We start from the raw sequence: 12,544 nt of genomic DNA, 5'->3' as shown, positions 1-12,544 counted from the left end.
TTAAAAGTCTAAAAAGAAGGAATTCTTGAATTTCCCGATTTTATATACTTTTTATGATAATAAATCATAAATGAAGTAGTATTACAGTAAATATATTATAAAAATGTTCGGAAAGTAATTTGATACAATAGTATGCAATATATACAGTTGAAAACTACGTTCATAAGCAATTTTTTTCAGAAATTACAAAATAAAGAAGATTTAATTGTGACTTGATTTGCATTAAATATGTACATAATTAATTATTAAAGTATACTTAAATATCCTTATTTTTTTGTTATGTATGATTGAATGATTCAAAATTTAATTCTTATATTAGATATGATCAATTATAACTTAAAAATTAACACGTGCATTTGGTTATTTCTCATTTAAAATTTTGAAATAACATTTTTTTCATGATTTAAAGAAAATTTATTTATATCGATCATATTTTCATTGAAGAATTAATTCTATATAAGTTCAATAAATGGATATATTGGTCGTTATTTCAGAAATCTTTAAACTTTAAGGAGAATATACCACGTGTTTAATTTTTAAGTTACATATACTACAATTTTCCGCAATAAAAATATATTATGACTATAATAGTACTTAATATTTGACTAGCAAATGTTCATAAAAGTGATTCTCAATCTTGTCTACATCTTACATACAAATAAAACTTTTTAGATGCAGAACGTTTTTGCTATGAATGATTTATAGAAATACTATTAGAATGGGATTTAAAAATGTTCATATAACTTTGTATTGAATGGTTTATGTTTGTGACTTTAAGTACTTTTATATAAGTATGATCACTTTTTTATCATGACATGGGAGACGTTTATGACTCCATTAAAAATGGATCACTTAAAGTGGGTTACCCTGTACAAAATCCCATGTAAGCACACAGATTTACCATTATTAAAAATTACTTTATAAATTAAGTAAATTTAAATTATGATATGAAAATTGCTTGTTTAAATTAGTCATATTACATTACAGATGCATGCTCTAAATAATATAACAATTACAGTATGTTCAGCGCAGTCAGTTTCATTTACAATATACAAATTGTTTAATAGAATTGTAAATTACAGAGATATAGTACCAGCTTTATCTTTGAAACTCTTAAAATTAAATTTTTGTCTAATCATTCCCAGCATATTTAAATTTATGTAAGATAAATATAACGTTAAATATTTTACATTATACTATCTTTGTATATTAATAACTGATATATTTGCATAATTTATAGTAGTTTGATGTTTTCTGTTCTTGTGTACAAGTTAATTATACTACAAAATGTCCAAAAGAATCATATGTATAAACCTGTTCAAAAACCTATTTTATAGCATATATTTTATGAAGCATATCATGTAAAAATCAAGATAATTTCATTTTTACATTTTGTATATTTTCATAATTTTAATAATCGATAGAAGATATTATTTACTCTAACTATGTAAAATTGTGTATAATGCAATAGAAAAAAATATTATAAAATATTACGAAAAAGTACTCTAAGATTTCTGATACCATCTTATTATTACTCCACACAATTACTATTTTCAGTCTTCTGATAATACTACTTTAATACTTTTACAAAATTCATAGCTTTAAATGGAAATTTATTCTCCTATACTTTCTTCATACAAGGGTATGTTTACAGAAATTTAATTTTTAAAAAGAAGAAATAAATTCAGAAGCATGTGTTGGAGAAAAAATAAGCATAAAAATACAATTGTTTCAGTATTATATTAATATAACAGTCCTCAAAAACATAAGTGTTTAATAACATGTAGAACTGTGTGTTTCACTATTGAAGAATATTTATGATACTATGGCAGTATTCTAAAATGTACATCTGTTAAATGGCCTAATATTAATTTTGACTTTGAATACTTATTTCATCTGCCCATGGAGCAAAAAGTATATGTATATGTACATCTCTCTCTCTCTCTCTCTCTCTCTCTCTCTCTCTCTCTCTCTCTCTCTCTCTCTCTCTCTCTCTCTCTCTCTCCCACTCCTCCTCTTCCCTCTTTCTATGTGTATGTTTTATGTATATATATATATTTATATAATAGAATATCTTATATTAATATTTTAGTGCAAAACAACTTATACTGATTTTATAGTATATACTTCTATTGTAGTTATTATTGCATTAAATATCACCTATTACATCAATCTTCCCAATGTATTAATTAATTTAGTGCAAGATTTTACTCTGTTTACTCCTTTAATGGAAAAAAGGAAGTGAAGTATTTTACACAGGTTGTAACATATATTCTTCATTTCCATTATTAAAAGAAGTGTGAAATAGGGCACATAACTTTGGCAATATTTATGTTTCAGAATATATTCAACTAGTATCACTTATTTTACTAATAAATATTTCTCTTTTTCAAAAGATCTTGCATCACTAAAATAAAAATAAATATTTTTGGTAAAAACTTACTTCATTCATCCATTCTTCTTCTTAGAAAATATAATTATACAATTATTAATATATAACTAAACGCGAATACACGATTTTTTAAGTACATTTATAACTTATAGTACTTTTGTAAATTATATTGTAATCGCACCAGCTATTTCGTTGCATAAGATTCAGAAAATCAACGAAAAATAACGAAAATAGACTATTGATTTATAAATTCGAGATATTTATGAATTCATATGCTAAAAATTTGCATAGTTTAAGATTTATTCCAACGTCTTCTTCTAGTTTATATATAGTGCCATTTGATTGCCCAAAGACCTACAGTAACCTTCATATAAATTTCTTCAAAGAGGAAGAAGACTATTAAAACTATTTTCACCTTATTTTTTTTTTAGAAAATAATTTAATTATATTAACCCTGTGTGTGAACGTTATATGCAACTGACTATCTTCATTGCATTATTTGGTTGCACAGATGCTGATGTACAGTGTTATGGTAATCAGTCTAAATAAGGAGCCCTTAAGTACATTCTTCAATTTTCACTATTACAATTACCCTATATAGAAGTATACTCATATAAAATAAAATGTATTCAAAAAATGATATACTCATATAAAGTATACAATGCATAGTATTTTTTTATCCTAGGGCAGGATTCTTACTCTATACAAACTATTACAGTTTTCATTGAGTAAATTTTAGAAATTGTTTAAATCGTTGTAGGAAGTACCGTATCATTGACCACATTTCTACTATACGCTAGGATTTTAAATTCCTTTAATTTCTACATATATACCGTTATACCATTTGATGAATTCGATTCAATTAATTAAAAAGATGATATAAAAATATATAAAACAAGGAAAAATTAATTTTCATTATGAACATAATTTTTTGATCTTGCAATGATGTAATTTTGTTGAATTTTTTTGAGATTATTATTTCTTTTGTTAACAGTATACATACCAAACATGCATAAAGGCTTTTTAAGAAATATATGTGCAAATACAAGATCATTGCATATAGTGTAAATAATGGCAATAACTCGAATTACCTTCTAACGCAAATACTCCTATGGGTTTTGGATTCCTAGGAACTTCAAGTTTTCCACTTTCTTCCCAAAAACAACGATGCTATGGACGTTACGTTATTTAAACTTCCTGTAAGATTGACAATTATTAATTACAAAGTACATTTTTATAAAACATTTTTTTCAATAAACATTATTTACTTCAGGAAAAAGAAAGTGTTCACGAATAGGTTGAGGTTGCTCAAAGGGTGAGCTGCTTATATAACCGGGTGAAGGAGATTCACTTTTTTCAAGAACAGGAGTAATATTTGCATAATTGGCAGATGACGTTCGACCTTGTTCCACCAAGATATTTCGATCGATTTTATAATATTCTTTACCACTACGAGGTCGTAGCGTAGTAGTTAAAGCTCTGCCTCCCAACCTAAGTTAATTAAAGAGAACCGATAATTGTCATATAATCTTGATTCAGAAATTTTATATAAAAATAAAATAAATAACAGACCTTAAACTATCTGGTGTATCAGATGACGAATGAGAAGATAAGGAAAGTGTCTCGATATAATCAGACATATCGGAGGTACCACTGCTTGTACTTCTGGAATCAATGTAAGGTGCATTACTCGATATTTCACCAGGGCTATTAAACCCTTTTGTACTTTTCGGCAAACACGTAGGTATATCGGCTTCCGCAGAGGATGATTTTGTGGGTATCTTAGTCTTTTGAAATTGGAATGATAATTCCCGTAAGGGATCGCTAGATTTCGATTTTCTCGGTAAACTATTGTGATAGCATGTAGACGGTGGACTTTTTCGGCATATCGACAAAGCGTTTTGTTTCTTTGTCAATGTTACAGACGATGTTTCGAATTCAACAAATTCAGTCGTTCTATGACTGAGAGAACCAGTGGATACTCCCGAGTCATTGCTGCTGGAGGAATCCCTGTTGTGACCAGTTTTCGATGGTACGGATGATGAACGACGAATTTTTATGAACGACGGTTGAGATGAAGCGGCCGATATCTGTCCGTTCTCTTGACTTATTTTCATTTCTGAGTTCATGCAAGATGTATGTGGCTCATTGCTTATCAGGGAAGCTTTATCGGCTTCACTAGAGCATTTATGTATGGTGAGAGTGGACGGGAATGTATGAGTTTCGTCGTCTAAATAATGAGCCGATTCGGCCGAATAAGATCGTTTTCTTAACAAAATACCAATAGTTCCAGTTGATTCCACGCTATTGCTACCATCTAAAAGACGACGTCGAAGATATGGACTAGATAACATCGCTGATCCTGGTACACGATATTCTGAATCGGAACGTTTTTTACTTCCATCCGTTGATAAAGAGCCTGACAAAGTTGGATTGCTTGAACTTTTCATACCATTGTAAATTCTGGACAATACTTCTTTGGAACAAGCATTGTGAGCCGGTTGCATCGGTAGATAACCAGTGAATGGTTTTTTTGGTATTTCTTTATCCGGATCCATCACTAAATAATCATTATCTCTTTCTTTTATGTGACCACATTTCTGACAAATTTTAAAGGAACCTTCTTCGCTGGACGACGCTTTCATTTTTGTATCTTTCAATTGATCAGCGAACTTTTCTAGTTCTTCTTGTGAAATACCACTTTTTGTTAGAATATCTTTACTATTTTCGTAGTGTTCTAACGATTGAGTGAAATCTATATTGGCATAATTGGTTTGCTTAGATTCAGATTGCGTATCAATAACAGATTCAATATTTTCATAATTAGTCGATTTACTGCTTGTTACACATTCACAATTTTCATCAGATTTTTCTTCATCAGCTTGTCCTTTATTCGGTCTTTTTGCAGTAGCGTAAATAGAAACATCGCCACTGGCATTAACGACAGGCATTTTTCCTTCACCCGATAATTTTACAGGATGTACAGTTACACCCATAGGTTCAATTCCTGCTCCACGTCGGCAATACGGTAAAACGAATCCAGCCCAGCTCATGACATTGTGGCATGGGCAGGCTGACGATGATCTAGGCGATTGAACGTTAAGTTTCGCAGGACAACCGCATTGTTGCAAAACAACAGCTTGCGGAGCTTGAGGCGTATCATAATTAGGATAAGTTTTTGGCATCGTTAAACATTCCCTTATTTTCCTTGGAGTATCATAATATTGATCCGTCTGCAATGCTTGTTCTAATAACATGTGATGACCTATAATAGCCTTTGGAACATCATAATTCTCGTAAGGTCCAACATTGCTATTACGTACGTTACTTTGCACGTTACTTTTCTGAATGTGCACATTAGTGGTAATTTGTTCGTTCGGTAATGGCATCGGCGGTTTCTTGGACTTTTTCATGGCAGTGCATTGGGACGGTTTTGGTGGTCTTGGTGGTAAAACATTTGGACTGAGCGACGAACGACGAACCTGTGAACTTTTAGATTGAGAACAGTGACAATCAACTTGTTGAGATCCAGAATAATCACTGTCGTGACTACTGCTGCTATAAGATGATAAGGAGAGTCGATCGAAAGCTCGTGGTTGAAGATGACACGTCAGACTGGTGACTGCACCAGCTGGACTACCTATACTACTTGTACCGGTACCCGTTATTAATGTAGAGGATTTTGATACAGTTCCTAACTTGCTGATACAACTGGCGCATCTCTCGAGACCAGTTGTACCTTGACGAGTAAGCGAACAGGTACGCCATTCGCTGGGTTGATCAGTCAATTCCGATACAGAAACTGTGTCTCTGCAACTGTAATCACCTTCACCGTCGGTCTGTTGTCTACTTTCGGCAGATGACCAATAAGACGAGCTGCCATTCTTGCAACTGTCACAATGGTCTTCGTATGATATTGTCGAAGAATATACAGCGGAGGGAAAAAAATCGCTTGCTCTAGTCTCAGATCTACTAAATTGTCGCCGTGGACTATCTTGTATTGAGGATTCACGGCCAAGCGGTCTCTTCTTTGTAGATAATTTTCCCTCTGCAGCCAAATGTAATGTTTTAACGATATCTTCACCTTGATCCGTTATTAAAACATGAAGACCTTCGCCACGGCCACATCTTGAACCACCTTCAAAGCAAAATCTTCCTTCGACGACACCGTAACGTCGTAAATGAGCGATTTCCCATATTCCAACTAACCTCGGTGGAATACCAACCGTAATACAAAATCGACGATCCTGTATATGTAAATGTGCTGGTCCATTTGTAAGTTTTGCCTTTGACGGTGCAGTGGATATCAATATTAAAAATTGTTGATCTGTAAAGATCAAATAATCATTGTATCAGACAATGACCATTTGAAAAATAATTTTATGTTTTCTGCTCGTAACGTACCTTCTCCTAAGTTATTTGATATCTTTACTTGCCACTGTATTAATCGTTCTCGCGTATCAAAAGCAAGTACAACAGTTACATCTTGACAAATAATAGCAATTGTGTTTGATTCTTTATCAAGAGTAAAACCACTTTCTACTCCAAGAAAATGTTGTAAACTTAAAGATGCCTTTGTCTGTCCTTGTTTATAACGATCTTTGCTATCTCCATAAAGTTGTAAATGCAAGCAATCTGAAAGACAAAATACACTTTTATATTCTGTATAATATTACTATTACTTTTAAAAAGATATATATATATATATCTATATATATATATATATACTTGCATATATTTAATTATGTAATAATACTGATTTTGTAAAAAATTTGTATGTGTAATAAACCAAAAAAATACAGTAAAAGACCATGTAAACTAAAGTGTTCCCAATTAATAGCTATAAGATCATGCATTGGTAGCTATTGCTAGAAGTAGGCTCTCCAAATTTTTTGTTTCTTCAGGCAGTTAATCTCTAACAGATGTGCCAGCTGTCACCAAAATATATCAAAGGAAAGATCCTTCATTGTGATAACAAGCTTGAAAGTATTCTTTCAAGACTAGGATAATAAAAAATAATTTTAGAGAAATATTTGATGATTCAATTTTTTAATCAAATTAATTTAATATTTCATATTTTAATTAAAGATGAAACAAAATCCTATTTATTGAATAAGAGATTATTTATAAAAAAAGAAAAAGAAGATTACTTAAAAAAATTTATTGAAAAACTTTTGATAAAAAAGATACAGCTGAACGTACTATGACTATGTAAGCGAAAAGATAATGTTCATATAATGAAAATACCAAAAATAGAAATACATCAAACTTTATAATGCAATCATAACATTTCCTGTTACATATCTCTTACTAGAGTACAATGCACCCATATACCAGATAATGTACAAGCTTACACGATCTTTCAAAACAAATATTATGCAAAACAATGAAAAGTAGGATTTACCTGCTACTGGTGATAATTTTCTCATTACGCACCATCGTGACTTCCACTGTAATCAAGTAAACATATTTTGTTAGATCTTTATTTGATTAGAATGATTAATTCATATATATGCATTAATCATTTTAATGGATATTTTAATATTATCGATTCATGAAATTTATATAAATATTGCTCATATCTTTCAGTAATAAACAAAACATACAAAATGCATAAATAGTAATACATTAGACAGTTCAGATTTATGTGATGTGTGTAAGTCTGCAACTGTTTAGATCCTTATATATCCTCTATGACCAAAAATAAAAGAAGCAGTTACCCTCCTTGACTTAAATACCTCTTGCTACCCCAATACAAACAAAGGAAGAATTAGCTTTTCATAGCTCATATTATACACACTAGTATATAGCATATACTATATAATATACACTATATAATATACACTATATACTTATACTCTTAAATATACTCTATTTATATTATATTGCCTATATCAGTTCATAAATCAACCAGTAAATAAGTTCTAAGAAAGTATAAATATTCTTTAATTAAATATAATTAAAATAAATAAAATATGATAACTTTTATAATTTTATCTATATCGCGCGCGCGTGTGTGTGTGTGTGTGTGTGTGTGTATACATATATAAATATTTACTCTTTTATTTCACATCCATTTTAATTCTGACCAGTTAAAAAATCAAATGACCCTTATTGTTAATATGAATTTTTCTAATTTCGCATTTATGATATTACTTGATCAGATATAAAACATAAAAATATCTATATTCAGATGGACATTTTTCTCAGAATAGATACATATATATATATATATCGATTGTGTATTTCATGTATTACATAATTTGCTCGATATAGTAGATATTACGTGCTTAAGTAGCTTTCAGGTAGGTGTTGAATAAGTACGATACGCAAAAGGCCTTGTTAAAGGAATGGGATATTTCTTTGTTTCTTTTGTGTTCAAAGAAACCGGCGCCGCGTTGCCGCTACTGTCAACGTGCAGATATTTAAGAAATAAAGAAAGATTCTAAACCAACAAACATTATCGTATTTCGGAATTGCCAATTGTTACATTTTTTAATAAGACGAACGTATGAAAGTATTCAAAAAGAAAAATTAAAAATCACAAACATACGCACGCAGACATAACTAACTTACCTTCTTCCCATCGCGAAACTTGACGTTTCCCTCGATGATACAATTGTTATCCACCATTGTAAATGTCCTCTAACACGTTTCTCAATATCAGATATTTTACTCATCACTTGGTAAAGAGAATGTGATTTGTTATCGCATCGCGAAAATTCGCGAATTCGAATTTGTTAAATATTCTATCGCCAGACATTGGAACACTCGTATCCTCGCGTCCTTATGTTTCTCCCATTGTCCAGTGGGTGGAAGAGAAAGAGCGCGCATACGAATCACGCGGTAAAATCCATACTTCTCGACGGTCGAGCCCGGGCATCCATCTTGGCAATCTTGGTTTGCTATGTGCACTGGTGCCCCGTACGGCTGTGATGGCGACGAGGGGGACACGCTGCTCCCGATAGAATGTATTCCACACATTTCACGTCCCTCCTTCGTTCTTTCTTCCCCCACTACCGACCTCTACCAACTCCTGTAACACTCTACGTTTACATACTCACACGCGCTTTGTGGCATTTCAGAAGGGAGCTCCTACGTAAAAAGAGGATGGAAGAAGAAAGTGAGATGCAAGACAAATCGTTGCCTTGCAGCTGCACTGCATTTTTAGGGAGGTACATCTGATACATCTCTATACAATTAAACTAACATTTCTGAGATATCGCTCTAGGATAATATTCTTTTTTTTTCCATCGCTAATTTAAAGTAGATAAAAGGAAGAAAAAAAGAACGCTGATAAAAATTAAACGATACAGGAATAAAGTGAATTTTTTGTCAAGGAGACATTAAGTGATATTCTTTTCAGAAAGAGAGAGAGAGAGAGAGAGAGAGAGAGAGAGAGGGAAAGAAAGAAAAAGAGAGAAAGAGAAGGGCGAGAGGACAGAGAGAAAAAGAGAGAGAGAGAGAGAGAGGGATGGAAACGTAATCGATTGTAGGTCGTTAAAGGTGCGATAAGAAATTTACGATGTATCATTAATCAAAAGAAATGTTCTATTCAAATACAATATTATTGAGTTTATTAGTTACGTTTGAATTTTATTAATATTTTTTCATTATGCGTGATACAGTTTAACGTTTAATTAGATATTCAGTTTTAATTTTATTTTAATTTAATTTTATATTGCACGGAAGCAATTTATAATCACGTGATATTCCCGGGGAAAGAAAACATCCAATTAAATTGGAATCTCTTTTGGCATGTCTAGTGACGGATCAGTATTGCCAAAAGTATTAAAGTAACAATTTGATAAAGTAAGAAAAATAAAATAAAAAAGATGTGAAAATGATAAAACAATTATTATTAAAATTAACACGTTGCCGCACACTTTTAATATGACGATCGTGCTCAGAAACACATTTTTTTCAATTGTTTATGACTGTCATATGAAATTGAGCGTCAGTCGTCATGTGGAAAACAGCTATAGTCGGCATTTGCCTAAATATCGCCAAAAATTGGACGACTATAGCCGTCATTTGCGGTAACGTGTTAAAATTATGAAATAATATTTATGATATTGTAACAAATCAAAAAGTTTTGACTAATTAATTTTACATGTCAACTGAAAGTATTGATATATTCCAAAGCATTATTTATCATATTATTTATCATATTATCAAAATATTTTTATTGCTTTTATTACATAATAATGTAATATTTTATATACAGTCATAAATTTAATATCTTAAAGAATGGTACACCCATATCCATTGTTGTGATTTTTTTGAATTGTTTGTGATTGAAAAATACGAATAAAAGTGTTTAAACTGTATTGTTTTACTTTAGATATCTCATCAACATTTTAAATTTATACTGTCTATAAAAAGAAAGTACAACAAATCGTTTATATGATTTATGGTATTTTTGTTTTATTTTTAAATTAATTTTATTTATCAATATTTTACATATTATAGGGTCATGCAAATGTACATTCTCTTATCTTATTTTAATTAATATTTTATGTTCCATACTATACGTACAATTTTAATTGTTATTGATATTACGAAAATATAAATTAAGAATAACATAGAGTTAAAAGTTTATTTGCACTGCTGATCGAGTTAACCATTGATTAATGACAATTGAGTTTGGTTAAAAAGCCCTTAAATATATTTTTGATCAAGTTTTACGTATATTACATAACCAGCAAATGCAACGTTGGTATTGCTGCACTTTCAAACTTTCGTCTATATAAATATTGTTCCTTGGAATGAAACAAGCAAATGAATTTATTTTTTAATAAATGTAACACCGTTTGTAATAATTTTTCATTGTTTATCGCTTGTAACCATGATAAAAATTTATTCTCTCTTTGGAATAATTGTTCCTTTTTACGACAAATATAGCATACGATCTAATACGATCCATATTTTTATCACGATTTTTTTATCTCCAATCACATGGCCATATGACTACCCTGTAACCGAAATTTATATAGCATACTTATCATACTGAACAAATTTATCTAAGACTAATCGAAATCTCTAGTGAGAAAATACTAGATACATTATAAATTGCACTTTTCTTGTAAGATTCAAATTGCAAATACGTGACTCACACACGCGGGAAAAGTTAATAGTTGCTGATAATAGAAAACTTAACTTACTTAAAATAAACTGACAAAAATAAACTAATTAAAGGAACTCGTAATTTTTTCTAAGATCTGGAAGAGGGCGTTATGTTGCCAACTTTTGTCTTTTTGTGGGATGTGTCTCTAGCATCTGTGTATGTGTATATATATATATATATAGGAGATCTTTAATCATTAAGGCTGTTCACCATCCATGTTTATTATAATGATACGCCAATAGCAAATCCTTGACCGATTTTGATGAATAAGGTCTCATTTTTAAAGTTCAATTACGAGAACATTCCTTGCCAACGAATTTTTTGTCTCCGTCAAAAACAAAATAAAAACAATTCAACATGATATAATGTTATTACATGTATATATACGCGCATATGTGTTTATATATATACGTGTATTTTGTGTATTTTTCGGAGAATTTAGGAAGTATTAACAAAAGAATGAGTACTACATGAGCAAACAATCAAAGGATGATCGTAAGCTTAGTCCTGGCATGATACATGTAAGGAAATCGAAGTAGCCATCCATACGTGTTCGCAAATGCTTTTGTTTCGTTAATTCTGATTTGTCTAATTTTTTATTAATATTATATATATAAATATAATTATATACCTATATATAATATTTGTTTAATAGTTTTTTAAGTTTGATTTAATTATCAATGATTTATTAATCCTATTTTCAATATATACATGCATACACGCATACATACACAAGTGCGCGTGCTATGTTTATATGTATGTGTGTTTTTTTTTGTTCGAATAGATAATGCCTAAGGTTTCAAGGAATTAAGAAGCCAGTTTGAGAATAAAATTCACTGGTCTACTTGGAAACTGGTACCGACAAGACAAAAAGACCGGAGAAAAATAAATTGCATGACATAAGCGTTTATTCAATTTTTGCCTCGTCATATAATTATTATTGCATAGATTTACGTATGATTGCATATAACGAACTGTACATATATATATATATTTTTTTTTTTGGAACTTTTGGAAACTGTTAT

At 30.5% G+C, this 12,544-nt stretch overlaps 1 protein-coding gene across 1 annotated transcript; it reads right to left on the bottom strand.

The window, feature by feature from the left end:
• Nucleotides 1-1,773: 1,773 nt before the first annotated feature.
• LOC124948554 lies at nt 1,774-9,531 on the bottom strand. The gene is made up of 6 exons (XM_047492325.1): nt 8,969-9,531; nt 7,797-7,842; nt 6,797-7,027; nt 3,965-6,719; nt 3,661-3,883; nt 1,774-3,589 (listed from the first exon to the last, which is right to left on the bottom strand). Exons 1-6 carry the CDS (start codon nt 9,023-9,025, stop codon nt 3,581-3,583), a joined length of 3,321 nt encoding a protein of 1,106 aa, XP_047348281.1. The 5' UTR covers nt 9,026-9,531; the 3' UTR covers nt 1,774-3,580.
• Between the last annotated feature and the right edge of the window lie 3,013 nt (nt 9,532-12,544).

Source organism: Vespa velutina, chromosome 4 (genome assembly GCF_912470025.1).
Source record: "Vespa velutina chromosome 4, iVesVel2.1, whole genome shotgun sequence".
NCBI lineage: Eukaryota > Metazoa > Arthropoda > Insecta > Hymenoptera > Vespidae > Vespa > Vespa velutina.
This window is presented reverse-complemented; position numbering and strand designations above follow the sequence as displayed.

Coding starts and splice junctions, on each gene's coding strand:
- LOC124948554 (XM_047492325.1), bottom strand. CDS start 9,025: ATGGTGGATAACAATTGTATCATCGAGGGAAACGTCAAGTTTCGCGAT. Junction 7,028..7,796: donor AAAATTATCACCAGTAGCAG/GTAAATCCTACT, acceptor TTTGTCTTTCAG/ATTGCTTGCATTTACAACTT. Junction 3,884..3,964: donor GATACACCAGATAGTTTAAG/GTCTGTTATTTA, acceptor TAATTAACTTAG/GTTGGGAGGCAGAGCTTTAA.